Source organism: Chamaea fasciata, unplaced genomic scaffold (assembly GCF_029207755.1).
Source record: "Chamaea fasciata isolate MVZ Bird 193981 ecotype frontalis unplaced genomic scaffold, bChaFas1.0.hap1 SCAF_28, whole genome shotgun sequence".
NCBI classification, from domain to species: Eukaryota; Metazoa; Chordata; class Aves; order Passeriformes; family Sylviidae; genus Chamaea; species Chamaea fasciata.
In genome coordinates, this window is record NW_027094113.1 from 689,679 (window position 1) to 713,057 (window position 23,379).

Sequence of the window (23,379 nt, forward strand, 5' to 3'; positions counted from 1 at the left end):
AAATTCCTCTGGCAGATGTCTTGTTAGAATTTAGTTTCCACCCCCAGAAGCTTCCTTTTGGTCTTTACTAGTAGGACGCACATGCTGCTGTTTAAGACCAAAAGCATCAAGAATACATACACATTTTTTTTCTGGACTTCAGCTATTTATGCCAAGGTTTTATTGACTGTTAAAATAGCACAGATCATACACTACTTCTGATATCAGCTCTGGATATTAGCAGGAGTCTTTCCTCTTCTCCTGACTCCAGCAGCAGTGCTTTGCTCCTATCAATTACCTGAAAATTATTATCAGAGCAACTATCAAAGAAAGCTGGAATCAGACCTTTCCTAAAAGAGATTGTTGTAGCAGCAGTATCAAACCACATCCTGCATTTCCTTCTTATTTAGCAAAGAATGAGAGATGGAAAAATAGGGAAGCAGTGGAAAAAGCAAGGAACAGCAATGTCAGAAAGCATCCAAGAGAAGGGTTTTTTTTCAGAAGTGGCAGCACAGCAATGTGCTGCTGCCATGGCCACTGTGCTTGGAACCAGTACTGATACCAAGCCTTGTTTAGGGGTCACTCACTGGAAGTCTGAGCCCCCAGTTAAATACTGTGATAAAGAGCAACTCCCATTTAGTTTAGCAGCAAATTTATCTTACATGGAATAAGGCAAGAGAGAATAACAGAAACCGGGAATGGCTACAGCCCACTCCTGTGGAACAGGACAGTGCAGGGTTCAACAATGATGGGATACGGTAAGAGAACTTCTCAGTACTACACGGCTTTAACTTGGGAGAACCCCCACAATGCTTTCCAAGCTCTCCCTGTATGCAGAAAAGAAAAAATCATTGATGTGATAAGTGGATGATGATGAACTGGTGGAAGGAAATCTCGGACAGCTAAGAGCAGCTTTGAGAGGTGGGAGAGGGCTGGTTGCTGTGTCACAGTCACCGTTACACCGACCACTGAGTTTCTCAAGAGATCAGGAGGGAACAGACTAACAGGAGAGGGAAGGCTGAAGTTTTAACAGGAAAAATCTCACCTGCATTTACTGCACACAAGCTCAAACTCAGCAGGAGGCTGCTTGCTGGGCCAAGGCCTATCTGTAGGATTTAGATATGTCCTGGGCAGGTCCAGGAACAGCAGCAGCTCCCACAGGTCCTCCCTGGAGCTGGGCAGCAGGTCAGCCACATGTGGAGGCTGAGGGAGCCCTCGGGCTGTGCAGATCCCATGGCAAGGAGAGGACAAGGAGAGAACAAACAGCACCAAGCACAAGGCAAGTTCAGCTGGGGATGGAGTGAGACGAGCAGGCAGCATGGACTGGCCTCTGGAGTTTGGAAATGAACTCTGGGGCTCGTAGAGATTCAGGCAAAACAAGGAGACACTGCATTAAGCTGCCACAGACCTCATTTCCACACCTGCTCTAGCTACATAAACACCAGAGCCAAGTCTCTAGTTGTGCACAGTAGCTCACATACCTGTACAGGCAGGGTCAGCCTTCCCAGTTTCCTACCCAAGCACACCTGAGGGTTACATCAGTCTGTGATCATTTCTATGTGACAGATTTATTGTGGTGCTTGTTTCAAAACTCTTTTTTTCTACTCATCTGTCAAAGCAGTAAACTAAAATTGTCTTAAAAGAGGAGCTACAGTTCCTTAAAACAACACTCTGAAAGCTGGACACTTTGTGCAATACTTAGCAAAAAAAAGAACAGAAAATAAAAAACAAAACAAAATTTGAGCAAAACAAAATCAAATTTAATGTTCTTAAATGCAAAAGTAAAAACAAACAAAAAACACAAAAAAGCAAAAGAAAATTAACAGAAACAGAACAACTCAAAGTTTCAAGGCAGTCTGCAGAAAACCTGGGGGATTAATCTTTAAATCTACAAATCAAAGGGGTTTTTTGGTTAATATCTAACTTGCAAGTTGTAAGTACTTTTCTGCTGAATGTTCAATAAGTAAAGCTAGTTGTCAAAACAAAATCCTATTAAAATAGAAAAACTAGCACTCATTAGAAGGGATGCGAGAAATACAATGCTCAAATGTTTATAACTGGTTTTTCTTTACAAAATAGAACTGCCAAAAGAATTCCAACTACAATGATCTTGGAAAATGAGTAAGTATCTTGCTGCATTATAATGTACCAGTAAGTAGTGCACCATGCATTAAATATTTGGACAGAAGAGATTCAGTCTGATAAAGTAGCAACATATATTCACACTTGCTTTTTTGGAGTTTCATTTTGACTCTGAAATCTTCCCGGAGTTTCTTTGAAACTCTTTGGTCCATTCCTCTCAAAGTGGGCTTTAAAAGTCACGTTTCTAAAACCTGTGAATTGGACAGCTTGGCCACTGCTCAGTGTGCAACTTACCTCCTCAATGGTGTTAAAGTTAGGCTGGCATGCTACTACTTACAAGACCTTGACTTTAAAAAGCTTGATCCTTAACTAGTCACAGAATAATGAATATTAATTGATCAAACAAGTTACTGTCAACTAAAACATTAGTATTTCTCAACTTTTCTTCCATACTACTGAAACTGGGGGGGAACAAAAGGCCAGGGGGATGGGTAGGAAGAACAACATCAAACCAAAGAAAATCAATGAATTCAGTCTGATATTTTTCAGAAAATTCCAGTTTTTGCAGACAACATTCAATGAAACAAATGTTAGTCTCATAAGTGAAAGCATGCTTCAATTTTACCACCATCCAGAGGGTCTAGTTAATGCAATCTACTTAAGATTTCAGGGGATTTTTAACATGTTTGAAATGAAATAACTTAAAGGAACTTAAAATTGGTCTAACATTGTGGGATTTCAAACATTTGAACATGTCAGTTGCATCCCAGAATATAAAACCTTTTCACTTCTCATTTAGACTAAGACAAACACTTGTGAAAATTGGCGCAAAATGAGTTTTACACTAACAAAAATGTTTCAACTTCTGTCACTCCATTATCTATTCCATACAAAAAGCACGAGCAAGTTATTTGTGGGACTTGTTGGTTTTGAAGGAAACCTGTAAGATTTTGTCCCCCAGGCGGTAGCCATTAAGACTTGCTATGGCCATTGCAGCTTCTTCATAGTTTGTCATGGTCACAAAACCAAAACCTTTGCACTTGTTGGTGTTGAAATCTCGAATAACTTTCACATTGGTAACCGCACCAAAGGGGCCAAACATCTGCCAGAGGATTCCCTCATCAGCATCTTGACCAAGGTTGTAGATGAAGATACACCAGCCAGAAGATGCGTTTCCTGGAACATTTACACCAGAAAGCCCACTCATGTGATCTACACCCATAGGAGAGAACCTAGCAAATAAAAAGCACAATATTTCATGTAAAAGTTCAATTCAATTAAGCAAATTAACTTGAATGGGAAGCAACTGAGAATGAATATTTTATACATGGCACATCAAAACCGCCACATAATTGTTTCCCCATTCAAATTGACAATCAAATTGACAGCTGCCAGGAAAAAAAAAGTTAAGTATTCCAACTGCTTTATCAATAGGGAACTATTCTTAGAAACAGGCAAGGAACAGGCAAGGCAAGATTACATGATCACTTTCCCAGGGAACCTGGATGGATTTCTGAACTCAGCCAGGCCGCCCAGAGCATCCAGGGCATTGCTGCAGAACTGCTCGAGTTGGGGACACAGGCAGCACCTTCCCAGAGGCCCCAGGCATCTCTGACTTATTTCACAGGAGATTTTTTTTTCACCCTATGGTCCTTTTCTTGCCTCTAAAAGAATATGTTGGGAAACTCTAAGTCAAAGAGTTTCTTTGGGTTTGCTGGGGCAGGGGATGAGTGTGCTGGGTTCTTAGGAGTAGAGATTGTATATATTAATTGCTTCTTTTGTGAAACAGAACAAAACCTACTCCCTTTCCACCCAAAGGCAGCAGGTGCAGGCAAACACTCCCAACGTGAGCAGGCTCAGTGCAGTTTTATTATTCCAGTGTGTATGGATGGTTTTATTAATTTTTCCAGGAAAACTTGGATCTGACTGTACTGAACTGGATTTTTTAAATCACCTACCCACTCTTCCTGAATCCTGCCTCCTTCACAATACCTCAGCAGGATTCATGCAGAACAAAAAGCAAAAAAAAATCTCCTTTTAATGTCTTGGTTTGTATTAATTTCCTTTCCCTATAACCCACATTTCTAATTCCCCTTAATTCTATCTCTGGCCTACACTCCAGAAAATCAAAGCTTCTCAGTATTTTTACTGCAATATTAGGATTGCACAGCTAAGCACTCAAAGGCCAAGAAATGTGAAAGTTAAGGTCAAAAACTCACTTTGAACCCTCGTGCTTATTTATTATTTAAAAATATGAGGTCATGTGATCATAGAAATATAATGATACTATACCAGGGGTTCCCAAATTGAGGTGTACCACTGGTGATTTGCAAACCCCTTAAAAGCGGTACACGAGCTGCTCTCTGCCAAGAGCAGGGTGATGGCAGATCCTGATTCTCTGCTGACCTGGAGGAAACAGGGAAGGGATGTCTGGGTAGTGAATACTGCAGTAAGTGCCAAATGCTTCCCCTGACTCTTTCTTGCCCTGCATCACGGAGCTGCTGCTGCCTTTTTTGAGGAGGGAGGACTCAAGAAGGTGCACGGGGAGGGAGGGGAGCAGAGGGGCAGCACAGCACACACACACACACACTGTGCACTCACACATGGGAACCACTCAGTGCCCATCTCCCCCAGGCTCTCGGGTGCTCAGAGCTCACTGCATAGGACACCTGAGCTCCTGGACTCTCCTGTCCCCAGAGCAAGCATCACCCCATCAACTCCCTCGCTACTACTCTGCCGCCCAGGGGTTCCCAGAGCACAGCGGAACACTCCTGAGCTGCACCGACCCACTGACAGCCAGCCCCAAGAAAATCCAAGTTTGGGAAGCCTGGTACTACAACCAAACTGAAAAAGCAGTTAGAAGTACCACAAGACGGATGAGACATACCAACCCATGTGATCTGATGATGAGGGGACACGTCTGCTTTTTCTTTTGGCTTTGTATAAAAATGTTCCTGTGCTTGCATGCTTGATACACTTACTTGTTCTGACAGACACCTTCAGTTCTGTAGCTTCTTTCCAAGTGAGTAATGGTCTGGTAGGATGATTTATCTTAATATCTGTCATGTTTTCATCTCAACAGATCACCAGTCCTGAGTCCCAGCTCAAACCATTGAGCTCAGAATTGCCTGACGTTGGTTCCAGCAGTCAGTACAGCTCTGGCCCTGCCTGCCCCAAAGGCTCAGGCTCTGCCCATGAGCCCAGGTAACACCACATCAAGGACTGCAATCAGTTGTAGAAGAGCAACTGGTGTTAAATGCAAGAAAACAACGAATCTAAATGCTTGTTACAGTAAAAGTAATTTAAAATAGCAAGTACCTCTGCTCTTTGGATACACTTATCCTCTAACATCTCCTGCTTTGACTCACAAAAATATTACAGGTTTATTAAAAACCCCAATCTAAACAAAACAGGGTAAAACCAAAAAAGTCCCCATAAAGATTAGAAAAGTAATTTCAAAAACAACCCCGTAGGAAATACTATTCAGTCAATCTGATGAATCTCTGTTCTCACTCTGCACAAGAGGGACCCCAGATCTCTCACTCAGCTCAGGGTAACAGTCTGCATGAGCAGGGCCTGGAGCAGCTGACACACAGCTCTCTGTCCTAACAGGACAGATTTTTGTGGCCACGCCAATTTAAGATGACCTTTAGGAAGTTATACTTATTGAGGATGTTTCAACAAATGTCGTGGTAGGGCAAACACTAAGGCCAAAAGAGATCCAAGATGTTTCAGAGAAAGTGGTTTTAAAATTCCTTTAATATTGTAATTTGAATGATCTCAGTCTTAGCACACTTACAGCTAGTGTCCTCATTTCTGTTGTAATTATTTTTATACTGTCTCCTCCACATTGCTTTTTCAACCCCCCTGAAGAGTCTGTAGCCAGTGTTATTTGTGGATGGCTCTTCCAAGCCATGCTAACCTAATACTCCAACATCTTGGGGCATTAAGTATCAACAACAGCCTATTTCCAATCCTAACTCTTTTTCACTTTATAAGCTTCTCCTTTCTGTTAATGACTTTTTGCTCCCTCTGACATTAGACAGACAGACTGCTTCATTTAACAGATCCTGGGATTAGTTTAACCCACTGGAGGATGTAATCTCAGAAATGACAGTCCTAAATGAAAGCAAATTCTTTTTAGGGACTATGCAAATCCCAAATTCTTTATGGGACTATGCAAGTCCCATAAATTCTTTTCATAGAATCACAGAAACTCCTGAGCTGGAAGGGACCCACAAGGATCATAAGGTCCAACCTCTGTCCCTGCACAGACACCCCAACAATCCCACCCTGAGCATCCCAGAGAGCGTTGTCCAAACACTCCTGGAGCTCTGGCAGCCTCAGGGCTGGGACCATTCCCTGGGGAGCCTGGGCAGTGCCCCAGCCTTGGGGGGAAGAACCTTTCCCTAATAACCAACCTAAACCTCCCCAAACATAGCTCTGTGCCTGGTTTTGCTGAACTCTTTTCCCTGCACTCTGAGAACAGTTATATACAGCACTACAGGTGGGATGCCAATAAGCAGGAACATTAGTTTTAATAGCAGTTTGTGTTGCTATTGCACTTGAGCTTGGAAGCTTTTTATTTTTTTAATAGTTCCACAAGGAGCAGGAGTTCAGCTACGCTGATGATATCCTTCTGACAAGCAATTTTTCTGCTGTCTCTGTTACAGACAGAAATGGTCTGCTGTGGCCAACACAAATCTTGTTGAAAACTCAAGTGACACAAGCTCTAAGCTCGAAATAAATCAGGGTGTTGGGTCAAACAACCATGCAAGGAAGAACAGAAGCAACTGGGGTTTCACTCCTATGTTCTTCTAGAACTCTGATGAAATACTACACTGGATGAAATGGTTTCTACTCAATACACATAGCTTGCATCCAAATTACAAATTGGTCTAAAAAACTGAAAACAATTAAACAATTTTACTGGAGTGAAACCAAGCAGGTCTACAGGAGCTGTCTGAGCAACTGTATCACTGACAGGGTTAAACAGTCTTGTTCATTTCCCCTTGGATCAAAGAACTATCTCCCCTTGGATCAAAGAACTATCAAAAATGGCTCCCCTTCAGGCACTCAGGGCAGAGCTCATGGGCTGATACTGGCAGAGTTATGCCCATTACAGGAACTGGCTCCAACTCTGAACAAGTCTGAAAGCAAAATCAGCTGAACTGGCAATAATTGAGATGCGAAAGAACGGTATTCTACTATAAAGTTCTGGTGAGCTGCAAAAGCACAGGATTTCCAGGGGCCCTGGGCAGTCTCCTCATTATTTCAGGAGCTAAACCCCTCCATTTCATCACAGTTCAGCACCTGGAGATCTATTCTCTTTAAGTAAACAAATCTTACACTCCAAAGAAACCCCTGCCTCAGATGTCTTATCTGTCCTCCAGACACAACCCTATGCTGTGGCATCATTCCCTCTGGATGGAAGCAGAGAGCCTGGATCTCTGAATTAGCCCAGGAATCCAGTGGGACACAGCAACAAGACGAGTCCCTGATGTGAGCCACAAGTACCACAGGAACTCGAAAGGATTAAAACAACATTAAACAAAGGGTTGGAGAAATACCTGCAGGAAATTAATAATTACAGATTAGATACTAAAGGCTTAATCCTGGATTTACAGGGATTATGATGAAATGTAATCAAAATATCAGGTTAAGTTTTCAACCTCTGTGGAGCAGAGATCACAACTTTAATTTATACAGACTGTGGTCTCTGTGGAAGCTGCTTATCCATTCATCATATCTTGCTCACTACCAAAACAAACAACACTCAGCACAAACTCAGATTCCTGAACTTAACCACAGCACGAGTAAACACAACTCCTTCAGTTCAGCATCCTTCAAGGAAGACAGACTGACTAGAAAAACTTGCAGCTAACACTAAAGGTGGGAAGAAAAATACAAAGGGTTGTGATGATGTTGGAGGTCCTTTCCAACCTCAATCATTGCATGTCTCCATGGTGTAAGCGCTGTGCATGTGTGTACAGGCGTGCCTGCATGAATGATTGAGGGAAGGAAGCTTTGTAAGAAGCATTGAAGTTCTCGCAAGTCTGTGAAGAGGCAGAGATGAAGAGCTTGTGTTTGCAAGTCAACTGGTGGCTCTTGTGTCCACAGCATCTTCCTCAAAGCCCAGCCTGACCCACAACTGCTCTATTCCAATCTGTGCCAGGCTGTGGGACCACAAAATCTTCAGCTCTTTCCCCACCAGCAGGTGTGTCACTGAGAGCAGCAGCCGGCCAACATGTGCTGACAAACAAGCACTGGGCACAGACACCCAGCAGGACACAAGCTCCCATGGCCGCAGGAATGGAACAGAGACAGAACATTTTCTTCATCTTAACCCCCACTGGGACATCCCAAGCCTACAGAAACACTGGGTGTGCCCCATCCCTGAAAGTGTTCCAGGCCAGGTTGCACAGGGCTTGGAGTACCCTGGTACAGTGGAAAGTGTCCCTGCCCATGGCAGGGATGGAATGAGATGAGCTTTAAGGTCCCTTCCAACCCAAACCAGTCTGTGATTCTATGAAAAGCACAGAACTGAAGTTAATGCTGCTCTAAACGGTACAATAAGAGAATAATGAACAAAATGGTTCTTAAAATTTAGTTTCATCAGCAACTCTTAACATAAATGCATAATCATTTTTATTATTCCTGAGTGATCTTTACAAGACTGAATTAAAGGTATTTATTTGGCCTCTTAATTATGCATGTGAATATTATTTGCACTGCTTACTCTGATGCATTTTGATCCTGGCATACATTTTAGAGGGAAGAAGGATGATGAAAATGTCCAATTAAATTAAGAATGTTAAGAATGAAAAAGATTTTACTAGGATCAAGACACACTGAAGCCCTGGCTGAGATAAAGGGCAGATGTGTTAATTTTTTAATAATTCACCTAAATGCAAACAATGCAGAATTTCATTCCTTGGCGTGGCTCAGAAGGTTTGGTGTGGAAAGCTGGGTGATTCTTCGGGGAAATGAGGAGTTTAACCTGAGCTAAACTTCCCTGGGCTACAGCTGAAGAGAACTAGAGAGTGGCAGAGGCTGGCAGGAACCTCTGGAAATCCACTAATAAACCCTCGAAGGAGGGCACTGGAGCAGGTTGCTTAGGCTCATTCTGTCATGGAAACTCACCCAAAAACAGTCAAATAAAACTCCTTAACACCAACCTAGCGTTCAGAAAGGCATTATTCATTACAGGCCTGGCTGCACAGGGGATAACTCCACCTTGCATGCACGTGATCTTCTACCAGTGTGTTGCTTATATACAGTTACCACATGCATATTTTGCTCATTACCATGAAGCTCTCACCAATTTCCCAGTTTCAGACCTTGTTTTGGCTGTGTCTGCATGTCTAAGTCAGATGTCTTCCACTTATCTTCCAACCATCCTTGCTGAGAAAGCAGATCCTGCATACCCTGTTTCCTGCTAAAACTACACAGGCACAGCAGAAATTAGATTAATCCCTTTGGTATCAATTCAAGCCAAGGTTTCAGCACCTCCAAGGATGGAAACTTCACTCTCTCCTTGGGCAAACTGTTCAACCACTCTCAGTATAAAACCACAGCTGACTACAAAGTACAAGTTTTCTCTGGAGACCCACTACGAAGAGCTGTGCTCAAAATGCTGAGCTACAGCACTATGGACAGGAGGGAGCAACACTGGAAGCCACAGCTAAAAGGTGGCTGGGATTTTTGTCCAGTTTTACTGAGCTCATTGCATCCCTCACAGGAGAAAAATAAAACTAAAAAAAAAAAAGGAGTAAATTTTCAACAGAGAAGCACTACTCTCAGAAACATATATCATCTTAAAGCCCATTGCTCCCCTCCAAGATAGTCAATACATTGCATTCTCCAGAGCACCCTCCAACCATCAGCTTCTCCCATGAACACCCAAGGCATTTCCAATTCAAGCAATTCCTATTCAAAGCAACCAAAGCAATTTTCTGTGGCAAAGCACAGTCTCTACCATAGCACTAGAAGCAGACAGGATGCTGCAATTACTTAATATTCTCATCAGTAAACTCATAAGGCCTCAAGGGAAGGTAGAAGCCTGCACAGGTGGCAATGCAGGCAGGAATCCCAGAGAACCTCCTCATCAGAAATAAGGTTTTCCTCTCTTACTGTTAACACCTCCCTGCTGGAACCAACCATTCAGAACTTTAATTAAGTTGCCAAATTCTATCTGTGCTGAGATATATAGACCACAGAATGGCGATCTGTTGAGACAGGCACCTACCAACACCCACCTGGAACCTGTTGCTGCTGTCCCCTCACTGTAACCCAGTAGTGGAAACAGACACCAGAGTGCAGGTACCTTTACATACTAACTTCAATATAAATTTTACAAGTAAGATTTTTTTCTTTAATCATATTTTAATGCAACAGTTTCTTTACATAACACTGAGGACACATAGTGCACTATGTATTCATTCACACACGCTGCAGTGAAGGTATCACTGCCCACCTGCGGGGGCACAGCTCCCCAGATGGACACAGGAACAGGAGCACAGCCTTAAACACATTTATTCTTCCTAACCTACCTGAATCTCTGCGCCTGGTGATGCACTGGCCCTCCAAACCGTCTAGCTGGTGAATGACACAGCTGCGACAACAGTGCCACATTTTTGTTCTGGTTAGGGTTGGCTGCAAACTTCACTGTAATGGGCTCGGAGGAACCTGGGGGTTTGTGACCATTGAAATTTGTAATTGCCTCTTCTGCTTCTGACCTTTTGTCAAACCGGATAAATGCGACCCCTCTGGACAAACCTTGTAACCAAACCAATAAAAACAAACAAACAAACAAACAAACAAAAAAATTGAAGTTCAGGATAAACTCAAAATAACTTTGAAAACAAAACCCAAAAAAGTTCAGTATTTCTATGGTCACAGCTTTCAAGTTCTCTACATTTATATTTCTTCAGCAGCTGGAGGTTAAAGTAAAAAATTAGGAAACCAAAGACAAATTTGCATACTCATGTCAGCTATAACAACCACAGTGACTAAACACTTAAAAAATAAGTGGTAGAATTCCATATTCATCACCAACTGACATTTCCATTCACAGAAAACTCCTCAACATTTTAAATTAAGTAAGAAAAGGAATTAATTCCTTTTTTAAAAGGTTAAAAACAAACCCAAACCCCTTAGTTTCAATTACTTTATCACTAAAGAGCATCCACAAAATAGAATTCATACATTTTTGCAAATGTTTTCATTTTTCCATGCTGGAAACACACTCAGGTTCAGAGATGAGGGAACAAATGTCTGACTATAATAAAGGATTTTCACCTTTTTTAATGTAGAGGTCACAATTTCACCTGCACCACGCACATTATTTCCAGATGGCACACAGATTATTTTTATTCATTAAAATCAATGAAGAATTGGTAGCTGTACTGAACCAATACCACAGCTGTTAAAAATTAGCATTTTTTTTCCTAGTCCCAGCCCCTAGATGCTGTTATCCTTTTGACTTGTATCTAAGTTATGCCTTGTGAGGTCTCCTCTCCTTCCCTTGCTTCTCATCTGTGACTTGACCATAGGCTGAAAACACGGTTTATCACAGTGAAGCTAAAAGGGCACATTTTGTTTAAAGGCCATTCCGAAGCAGGTATTTAGGACTTCATTAGCTCTGTTTCAGAAAGGGACATATCAGATACTTTTATGTTTTCTTCACATCCACCCAGGACCATCTTCAAAGCCAGATACAGAAGTTAAGCTTATCATAAATCACAAGGCTGTTAGGAACAGCTGAGGATCATTTTCGCTGTTTCACAGAAGGAAACACAACATGTCAGAACCTGGGCCTGCAGAAAGCAAGTTGTGTTTGCATTTTGATAAATAACAACAGATGGGCTCATCAGAGTAGAGCTGACAGCACTGTATGCTCAGGTACCACTGGGATCAGCCTCCCATGCCAGAGGGAAGCCTATGTCCCACCCTGGGAAGGCCCAGAGTAGCAGCATCACTCAGAACTCAGCAAGGCCTTATCCTAGAGCTCAGCTTAGTGTGACTCCTCCACTTCCATGCTGTTCATCCTAGTGCTTCTCAAAGCATTCATTTAAAACAAATAAAGTGTATTTTCAACAGAATAATTTTCAAAAGCTGGAGTACCACCTCTGTGAGAAGGTGCTCATTAAAAGGTACAAATTAAAACATGTCGTAAGTGGGAGATCAAGATATGAAAGGCAGGCTTAAAGCCAAGGCACATTCCTGGTGGGATGGCAAGCCCAGGCTCTGCAGGCATTTACTGTGAGATGTAACAGAACCCACTCTTCAGTCAATGCATTAATAAGGCTATCGGAAAGCAGGCTGTGAGTTCTGAGCTGAATTACACAGCATCAGGCCTCAGCACTCCCATGAAAACAATATTATTCCTGGGGAGTTTTCATTTGTATCACTTCTGTCATCTCATTTTACAGCTCTATCAAATCCAGACCCCACAGACTGCCAGAGAGGGATAACTAGTTTGGACACTTGCATTAATAAGTTTGCTCTGTTCCACAAGTCGTCTTCTTGCTTCTCATTACAGCTGCGTCCTAGGTAACCAGCTCTAGAGACAGGATCACACTGATATCAGAGTTGGGCAAAACAAATAATTTTCTCCAGGAAAGGCAGGATGGGATTCCTCCTCACTCAAACACGGAGTGTCTGCCATGTCAGTCCCAGATCTCACCAAGTCACCTCAGGTTTCTCTGATGGACAGTCGTGTTTGCAGCACGATCTGAGCAAACACCTGCAAGTGGTGCCTGCACCAGGAGCTGGCTCTGATGGGGACACAGCCCAGCAGACCTTAGCCTGCACTCAGACTGAGCCCACCAGGAGCTGCTGGTGGCCCACTCCGAACTACAGCAGACTCCTTACAGAGCAGAAAAGCTGCTTCTGAACTGATGTGTATAAACGTACATCTAAGTTATAAATGTTAAACGTGGAATTGCTAGAATTGGATTGTCTTCTATTCCAACACAGGAGAGGCATAATCAGTGAAAAAGTGTATTTGTAAAAGCTCTCTCCAGATTAATACATGACATATGGGCTACCAGTAGAACCACAGAACACCTGGATGACAGGATAAGCCAGACAGTTATATTGTCAGGAATAACAGGATAAGAAATTAAAACTTGGAAAACACACTGTATCTCAGAGCCAGAATTACCATCATAAAGAAAACCTTAACTCTAGTCTCCCTTGAGCCAAGTGCCTAACTAACTTCTCTCGTTTCTCTTTCTTTTTTTTTTTTTTTTTTCTTTTTTTAATATGCAAAATACATTTAGAACTTTCAGGGCAGTACTAAGTGTATGAAATTAATTCCTTTGCTTAGCAGTAACCACAGAGGCCTGTAAGACATCTCAAATGGTTTAAAATATGAGAAAACTGAGTGGGTGAGTTCCAGGCTGGTACAAAAGACAAAACATATTTTTGCTTTGCTTTAAATCTGTAATTACGCCTGGAATTAACCTGTGGATAAGAGATGCATGTGTCAAGGTAAGGTCAGCAATCCAGCTTACACACATGGCCCAGAAACACAGTGCATTGCAGTGCCAGCAAGTGTCAGAGCAAGAAAGTAGATTTGGCAAATCAGTAGCTGATAAAAATGACAATAATCCTATTTTAATATGGTCTGAGGTTTGGTCTGTAAGCTGGCAAAAAGGCAGCGCGAATCACTCCGTGTATAAAAAAAATCATTGAACATGGATATCCGGTTGAAATTCTATCACTGGTTGACAGCAGATGTTACGATTAGCTTGTGGAAGTCTAATTCACTTAAGTTTAGGTACTGCCAGTCTCAGAAAAACACCAAACACATGCTGTACACTCCAGTTTCCTGCAGCCAAGGTCCCAGAACTCACCTGTAGTTTGATCCACAAGCACACGTGAGTTGATGATGCGCCCAAAACGGGAAAACATATCTTCTACATCCTTCTGTGTCATTGACCGGGGCAGGCCACTGATATATAAATTAGCATCTTTGATAACTTCAGAACTTGGGCGGGCATAGGAAACCTTTAAAAGAAATAGAAATACATGTTCAGGGTATTAACAGGGAAGATCGATTTATTGTCATTAGCCAATTTAATTAACTCTCCCATAATCAACACATCCATTTTTATTGCCGTTCAAAAAATGTACCACGAGAGAGTAGGGGAAAATTAGCCAAACAACAGGAGAAAGGGCATGTCCTTACATAACTCCATTTACTTTGGGCTTACCCAAGAGATAACAACTACACAGCATTGCTGCAAGGAGAGAGCAGTAGACTAATATCAACGCACCCAATGAACACTTTTGCCACATGAAGAATCCCAAGTTTGACTCAGCCACTGGACCTGCCAGAGCTCACAACAGGAACTTGTCCTGCCAGTATATTTTCGAAAGCTTTATAAAAAGATGGCACAAGTAGAGTGCAGTTTTCTGTCCTAATTTCTGCTACTGGAGAAAGCCGCACAGATCACCTAAGCAGGAGTGAATCGTACATTAGAGCACAGGCTGTTGATCTGTGTAAGGAAAGAAGTGCATGTGTATTAACAAGATTTACAATAAATATTATGAAGTATCCAAGATGTGCATGAATTAAAACGCCTAGCAACCACCTATCATGGTCCCTCTACTGCTGTAAAAATGGTGGGAATATAAAGAAAGGGAATCTTCAAAGTAAGCTGTTTCAAAACACTTCACGACTCTCCTCCCAGATTCATGCTTGCTGCAGCTGGGAGCACACAGACTTTACCATCAGAAGTTTATTACAGTGCCATTTTCACGGAAGACTGAAGAGCTCCTACCTTGATTGTTTTTGACTGAAGTCTGAGGCCATTCAGTGTGTTTATTGCTCTTTCAGCATCTTTTGCAGTTACATAGTTCACAAAGCCATAGCCTAAGCTGTGACCTAAAGGGAAGAAATTTTTTTTAAATTAATGTTAACAAAAGGATGTTATCACAAGTAAAATGAAAGGAAATGCAAACAAGAAGTGAACTCAACATACACAATCCACAGAGCAAATATTTCAGCAAGCCAAGGAGGGTTCCCAAGGCTGGCACACATCATGAGTAACTCAGAGATCTTTTATTTCCACTGTGGACATCCTTCTGCCTTCATAGACAGCAGAAATTGGACAGAGCACCCATCAACAGCAAGAAATTTAGGACTAAAACACCAACTCTGACCAGTCTTGCGAACTTCATGGGTGTGGGACAAAGGCAATCACTTAACCAAGTTCATCAGTACAAAGTCTTGTGGATAGAGAACAGAAAGTGAGAAAAGATCAACAGATGAACTGTCAGGTATGAAATGAAGACCCTCATGATTCCTTTGGCTATTCCAACCTCCAGCCCTGGGGACAAGAGGGAAAAAGAAGTTTCCAATACTTCATTAATACAGCTAAAAAGCAGCCTGTCTCCCAGACACAGCATCATAGTGAAGAGTGAAAAATTCTCTTTAAGACAAACAATTCATGTACTGTCACTTTATTTAAGTTTACTCTTAACTCTTACAGGAAGAATTTGATATTAATAATAAAAATCCTTAAAATATTTAAGGAAAAGGATATTTATTTGGATACTTAATTGTTCTGCTTCTGTCCCCAATCTCCACAATTGCTACTATCAACTATAACATTAAATACTAAGATCATTTTGCACTGTAATTTCAGGCTCTTATCAAAGTAGGCCTAAAAATAACTAAAATACTTTCAAAACTGTCTCAGAGCAATAAAACAACTACAGTTCAACGGAAGACACACCTCTTTCAGCCAACTTCTTGTCTCTGTCACATCTGTGGGATTTTCCAAAGAAAACTGTAAGCATGAATAAGAAAATGTGCTATTTTCCTTTAACAATACACTACTTTTAAGTTATTAAGTTCTATTGTTAGGCTTAATGACACTAGAAGACACAGCTAATTGTTATAGTAAAGGATTCTGTAAAATAGCCCTTTTTTGACCACAATGCTTGGCTCTGCAATGGTCTTAGCTGACGAGGAAGTTTCCTTATGCTTTCCAGACATTTCAGAACATCAAATACAGACACATGTGTCAAATGATGATATCCTGGCACAGATGTCAGAGGAAAAGTAGAAAAGGGCTGCAAGAGAACTGTAGGTTAACTTCAGATACTGAAAAAAAGGATGTCCAGTCTAGTGAGTCATTGAGATTGCAATTATAAAATCCACAAGGGAATGGAAGGAAACTCCAAATAACCCTCAGTGTTTTCATGCCAACAGACTGACTGCAGAACTGCACCAGCTCCTGGCACAGCCTCTGCCTTTGGCTGCTTCCTTGTGAAACCTAATCCAGCAGTAACTCAGCTGAACTCAGACAATGTCAGAGCCTGTTGTCGAATACACCCTTTGTATAATCACTCAGAGGTAATTTCTGCTGTCTGCTAAAACTCTTAGAGAAGCCAGATCCCCTGTGTTCAAGTCTCGCACAGAAACAACATCCTGTTCCCTTAGAGACCTGGTGTTAAACCAGCTCCAATCTGCCTCTCATGACACCAGACATAGCACACAACTAATGGTAAACCGCTCCACGCCAATCAAGTAGGATTTAACTCCATCCTTTGGAGACCTACAGATAACATCTGCAAAATTCTGATCAACGTTTCTAACGTGATTTCTTTATAACATCCATTTTGTTTTCTTAATCAAATGTGGTCAATCATTTTGATCAAATAGGGTTGATTCACACCCACTTACCTACCTCTGACTATTTACCTCTGATGAAGAAAATGAGTAACTGAACAATTAGAAAAATGTTGAGCACCTGGACCTTACCTTATTTCTCCAGACTAAGAAAACAAAAGTAAATTTAAGGGGGAAAAAATACCAGGTGGACAGCTGGCAATGACTTTTTCAAGGGTGGGAAGAATCCAACATCCCTCACAGGTCCAGCCCTGCTCTGAAGGCTCAGAGCAACAGCTGCTTTAGGGATATTTTCAGTCTGTCTCAGAAGTTACAAAAACATGAATATTCCAGCAAACTACCAAACAGAACCATGTCCTAATAAAACTTACAGAATTAGGCCCTTAAAGATCAGGGAAATACACTCCAAACAAGACTAATCCCTCCAAGTGTGACCTACAGTGAGCCCTGGCAGTCAGGACTGTCACTTCCTGTCACTGGGGAGGACTGGGGGACTATTCTCCTGGATTCCACTCATACACATTTATTATGCTGTCCTCAGTACAATGAGTATCCTTCCCGTGCAACAAGTTCCCAGAAAACACAGCAGGCATAGAATTGTGGAATCATGAATGCTTGGGTTTGAAAAGACCTTAGAATTTCATTCTACTCCCCGCCCCTGAGCACCTTCCACTATTCCAAGGTTGCTCCAAGCCCTGTCCAGCCTGGCCTGGAACACTGCCAGGGATCCAGGGGCAGCCACAGCTGCTCTGGCAAACCTGTGCCAGGGCCTCCCCACCCTTACAGCCAACAATTCCTTCCCAATATCCCATCCAGCCCTGCCCTCTGGCAGTGGGAAGCCATTCCCTGTGTCCTGTCCCTCCATCCCTTGTCCCCAGTCCCTCTCCAGCTCTCCTGGAGCCCCTCCAGGCCCTGCCAGGGGCTCTGTGCTCTCCCTGGAGCCTTCTCCTCTCCAGGTGAACAGCCCCAGCTCTCCCAGCCTGGCTCCAGAGATGAGGGACTCCAGCCTTCAGAACATCTCCACGGCCTTCCCTGAAGTCATTCCAGCAGGTGTATATCTTTCTTATGCTGGGGTCTCCAGGGCTGGAGAGAGCTCTGCAGATGGGGTCTCACCAGAGTGGAGGAGAGGGACAGAATCCCCCTCTCCCTTGCTGCCCACACTCCTTTGTTTCCTTCCAAAGCATCGCACAGGGTATGTGTTTATGCACTGTTTGAGATCAGTGACAAGGAATTTTAAGTTACTTATATACAGGATAAAACCAAACCTAAGTTGCAACACTCAGAGAGACCCAGGAGTAAAAGGCACCGTGTAACCTGGGTCCAGTCCCTGGAATCAGAAACTGTGCCCTAAAACACACACAAGCCCACATTAAAAGCAGTTCTGAATTTTGTCCCAGGCAATCTGACTGAAAGCACGTTCTACAGCCTCCAGCCAATGCTCTCCTTTTACAAACGGAGGTGTACATATTCTGCGTCCACTTGTTCCTGTACAAGTCCATCCTGGACCTTACACACGTTCCTCCTTCCAAGTGTCTGCCTCCAAAGTACCCTCACACAGTGACTGTATCCTTTTGGCCTTCTTCACTATTTCTGTCAGATCAAAATTCTGTATCTTTTTCACTTCCAGTTTTATACAGGTTCCTCAATGACTATGCCTTATCCAACAGTTTGAACCCCTGGGAAATGAGGAGGCAGGGACACAATGGGGTTTACTCAAACACTGACGAAAAAAAGAAGGGTCTGAAAGTGGCAGGATCACTAAGGTTCATTCTCATACTCCCTCTAGGCATTTGACAGTAAGTTTGTACTGAACCCCAGTATTACAGTCCTTTCAACTTTGACCTGACAATAGGTAAGAAACTATCAATTACCTGTATTTCTCTACAATAACCTAGAATGCAGACCATCCCTTTTAGTCTGTACTTACCACCTTTAAACTACAGTATTATAACATGACCTTAAGTCCTTAAGTGCTAGAAAAACCCAACCCATGCAAAACTGACAGCATATATTAACTTATCTTGCTCTAAAATACCCAACAGCCTCAGCCATCTCCCCCCACTCAGTGCCCAGTGTTTATCTCTACACAGGCTGGGCCAACACACAACAGTCCAGTCAATGCAGGAGACATTTCCACCTCATGGATGCCATGCAGGAATGGTCTTTGCTTCATAATTTTACTGCAAAACAGCACAATCTACCTATCTGCTATGGATGCTGGGGAAAAAGATAAGGAATGGGTATTTACACATCATTATCCGCTGTATCTGCTGTCAAGTGTTTATCCCAGGCAAGGAGAGAAGTTTTTTTGCTTTCTCCTGATGTTCCCAGCCTGCTATAGAAACCTGCAGTCCCAAGGAAATTGGTGCTGTAACAGTTTTCAAAACATTTTAGTAGGTAGGAATTAAAAAATATTTTTAGAAGTTTGCATATATATAAATACAAATTTATGCAAGAGACAAAACTAAAAAAGAGCAACAAGTAGGTCCTTATCTGGATAAATAATTAACGAAGTAACTACAAAACCTAGTTTAAAGCAAAATACTACAGTCCTTCAGCAGAAAGAATCAAGTTTTGTTTCCATGATAAAAGGCCCTTTCAGGAGAGAGGGCACTGGCTTTCTTTCCGTGCATCACTTGGGTTTCTGTCCATCTCCCTGCTTCCTTTCCCAGCTCCCAAGACACACGGCTTCAGTCACCAGCTCCTTCCTTATTCCCAGCCCAGTGCTGACAACTCCAGCTTCACTGAGGAGTCTGATCACCAGAGCACTTCACTAAGAGCAGCTAACTAAGATCCTCCCCACACCTTGGGGTTTCCATAAGAAACCCCAAAATCAAACCAGGCTCCTGTTATGTCAGTGCACCTCAGCATGATGGCAACTTAGTTTAGAATTTGTTTTCTGAACTGGGAATCAAGTTTGTGGAGGACACGAGCTGGGTTTGAGTTTTTTGTTTGGCTTTACAAACTGCCATGAGTGATAACCAGAGAGCCTAAATGCATTGAGAAGTACCACGTAAAGTACCAAGCACCAGCAGAATTCAAAGCAGTGGCTACAGTTTCTGAGGATAAGAACAGATTAAAGCGCTCAGAGGTGCCTTGTGTGGGCTTCTTTAGCACAGTTACACTGTTGTACAACCGGGGCTACAAAATCACATCACCCCAGTGAAAAACACAACCACCCTGCATCAAACTTCCCAAAAAGTGTTACACCAATGGAGAAGTGCAGCAAGGCAGGACTGGCAGAGCAGGTGACCAAGAGACTGCACCCTAACTGCTGAGCGAGTCACAGCACACATACAGCATTCTCTGTTTCCTAACAGCCAGCAAAACACACAGATGTGTGAGCAGAGCAGCCTGGCTGAGCAGGGAGCCATGGCAGAGCTCCAAGGGAAACTGTACAGGAGATAGAAGTAACAGCCACAAAAGGAGGAATTTAGAAACACTGTCCACTGTGTCTGAGGAATGGCAGAGCTCAAATGCAGTTTAGACTTGAAAAGAATGGAAAGAAACAAAAGAATAATATCAAGGGTAACAACAAAATGTTCTATTGCTGTCCCAGCAACACAAGGCTGGAAGTATGGCGGCAGATTTAACATGGGATCTGAGCAGAGGGGCACAGGATGCTTTCTGTGCCTCACTTCACCAGCAGAGTCTATCAAGCCTCTGCACTTTGGAAAGAGCTCCCAGAGAAAGATCAGCAGATGAACACTGAGCCAGGGACTGACAGATTGAGTGAACTGATCCCAGTCAAATCCATGGCGGGATGAAATGGGCTCTTTGTAAGGGGGATGAGGCACCAGGCTCATGCCCCTGCCAAAACTGTTCCATCTTTGAACGATCAGGAAATTGGAAGAAGGAAGGTAAGCAGCACATCCATCTTCAAAAAGAGACAAAAGCGCACACACTCTGCCCCCACACACACACTCCAGCTGTATGCCTGGAACAAGTGGAGTTTGCAGGGTCTCTCCTGGGACCTGCAGTTTGCCTCATGATCCATGTCGTGAAGGAGGTGATGGGATTGTGCTCTCACCAAGACTGAAGATATCACCAGGCCGGGAGGAACCTGTCATAGACTGAAGGGTCGGGCTGCCACAGGGGACAGGACAACAGCACCTCATGGAATGCAGCAAGGACAGATGCAGAACCCTGGTCATGGGAAGACACCCTGGCAACAACAGACTGGACACTTGCTGCCTAGAGACTGTGCTATGGAAAATGAGCTGGGAATCAGAGTTTGGAGCATGAGTCAGCAGTGCTCCAAGGGAGAAGGGTAACAGCATCCTGTACAGCCAGAAGGCAGAACACTTGACTCCGGAGACAAGCACTTACTATTTGCTACATCCTTAGCAGGTTTTGTTTTCATACTCCAAGGTATGCAAGCTCCTTACATCAAAAAGAAAGCAGCTTCATGAAGGATTTCTGTCAAAACACATTTTTTGGATGGGAACAAACATCTGAAGTAGTTAACGATCAATTTTCAAAACTAATGGTTAAGGGCATGATTTTCCGTTCCACGTCTATGTTGATCACAGCATAGACAGTAATAAATAGAATAACTTCTGGTGTGTAATTCATAGTATGTTTTTTAAAATACAGGGAATTATGGAATCATGGAATGGTTTGGGTTGGGAGGAACCTTAGATGCCATTTCATTCAACCCTGTGCCCTAGGTAGAGGCACCTTCCACTACACCGGGGTGCTCCAAGCCCTGTCCAGCCTGGCCTGGAACACTGCCAGGGATCCAGGGGCAGTCACAGCTGCTCTGGCAAACCTGTGCCAGGGCCTCCCCACCCTAACTGCCAACAATTCCTTCCCAATATCCCATCTAACCCCGCCCTCTGGCAGTGGGAAGCCATTCCCTGTGTCCTGTCCCTCCATCCCTTGTCCCCAGTCCCTCTCCAGCTCTCCTGGAGCCCCTTTAGGCCCTGCCAGGGGCTCTGAGCTCTCCCTGGAGCCTTCTCCACTCCAGGTGAACAGCCCCATCTCTCCCAGCCTGGCTCCAGAGCAGAGGGGCTCCAGCCTTCCACTCAATCCATCATTAATGGTATAGATGATACATTTCAGCTATTCTGGAAACACATGAAGCTGAAGTTAAAACCCATAAATTGAACCAAATTTGAACCAAAAATTTTCTCTTGTCCAGTCCCCTAGCCCACAGTTCAGTGATGTCCTCCCACCCACTCCACCAGTGACACTGAGCAGCTGCACTGTCTCTGACACAACCATTTGCGCTGTGGTGACCACAGTGAGTTCCAGAAAACACACAGCTGGAAACAGAAGCGAGTACAGGAACTTCAGTGCAGATACTGAAGCAGTTAATCATAAATTTCACTTTTACTTTGCTTACCAAAAATATTCTCCTATGGAGATTTTGCAAAATGGAAGTAAGTGGGTTTTTTTCTTTACCCTAAGAATTTGTGGAAGCAACAATTAATCATTCTGAAATACTTTCATCTGCCCCATCTCTAGTTAAGTCATAAATGCTGCCCACAACTACCCTTTAGTCCCTAAAACACCAAAACAGCACCAGAAACCCCAAACAGTCCTGTGTCAGGCTAGGGGCAAAGCTCAGCACAGCCAAATAGCCCAGGGCTGTGCCTAACCTGGAGGGAGCCCTGGGAAGCACTGCACTGTTGCAGAGCTGGGTCAGTCAGACCAACACTACACTGGCAATTACTGCACCATGCTCCATCTACAGAGAGCACAAAGCTGAAAGTTTAGGTTTATATTGAAGCATTTCCACAATGTTTCACCCTTTATTGTTAGTCTGTGCAGCAGCTCAGGATCTTCCTTCTAAAGGACCTGAACCCAGCTTTGATGCAGTTCCTGGAACAAAGACTCAGACTACTCACCTAGTCAATTCCCACTTCTGCTTGAGACTTCAAACCAGCACATCCTACCGAACAGACACCTGATGGCAACAGATAGTAACCAGCAAGGAAACAAAGAAAATATCTAGTTACACTGATAATGTCTTTCCAGTCCAGAATGTGCCCCCACTGCTTCCTGTGACTTTAGGACACAACTCTATGTTCATGGCCAAACAGTGAAGAATCTCATTTATAGAAGTTTAAAGGCAAAAGCACATTTAGCTGATTTGGAAAGCCTGACCTTCAAACAACTCAGCAAAACATTACAAATTACAAATAAAGCTGCCTCTCCTTCTTATGCAAAATCAGTGGTATTTGCCTAGCAACAGTTGAATACAAGCAACTCAAACAGACATCTCTTTGGGAAAAAGTCAAAAGCTACAAAGATAACTTGACAAAAATCTGTTGTCAACCTTGGTTCAGAGAGCTCACAGAGATCTCACCATCCCCACAACACTGCAAAAATTCAACCATAAGAGTAACAGCTTTAAATCCTGAAAACAAAAGGGTGGGGATTTTTTAGTAATTAATTTTATTTCGCAAAGTCTCTCTGCATAATTATAATTTCTTTATGTTCTCTTTTTATTTGTTCCTTTCTCTCAGTTCCAGAAGATTTCTCTACTGAGATTTAATTTCAGATGCTCCAGGGCTCCTTTTCCAGATGAACTGCCAGCATCTGAGATTCTGTGAAGTGAAAAGGACTTGTAAAGTGAACACAGAGAACACTGGACCCCAAACTACACAGAAATACCACAGGCTGTTTTTTGAAGGGAGTCTGAGAGGAAAATGCCTGCCTACTTA

The 23,379-nt window shown here is 42.9% G+C and overlaps 1 protein-coding gene across 2 annotated transcripts in view; it reads right to left on the bottom strand.

Annotated features, from left to right (window-relative positions):
- Positions 1 to 1,717: 1,717 nt before the first annotated feature.
- Positions 1,718 to 23,379, bottom strand: part of ELAVL1 (ELAV like RNA binding protein 1) — a 40,576-nt gene continuing 18,914 nt past the window's right edge. The window contains exons 3-7 of one of the 2 annotated variants that reach the window (XM_066205667.1): positions 14,853 to 14,956; positions 13,923 to 14,076; positions 10,614 to 10,839; positions 4,354 to 4,467; positions 1,718 to 3,293 (exon numbers count right to left, since the gene is read on the bottom strand). In XM_066205667.1, the coding sequence (XP_066061764.1) occupies positions 2,969 to 3,293; positions 4,354 to 4,467; positions 10,614 to 10,839; positions 13,923 to 14,076; positions 14,853 to 14,956 (923 nt within the window). In that variant the 3' untranslated portion in view covers positions 1,718 to 2,968. The remainder of the gene's footprint in view (positions 3,294 to 4,353; positions 4,468 to 10,613; positions 10,840 to 13,922; positions 14,077 to 14,852; positions 14,957 to 23,379) is intronic. The other variant, XM_066205669.1, reaches the window with a different exon arrangement.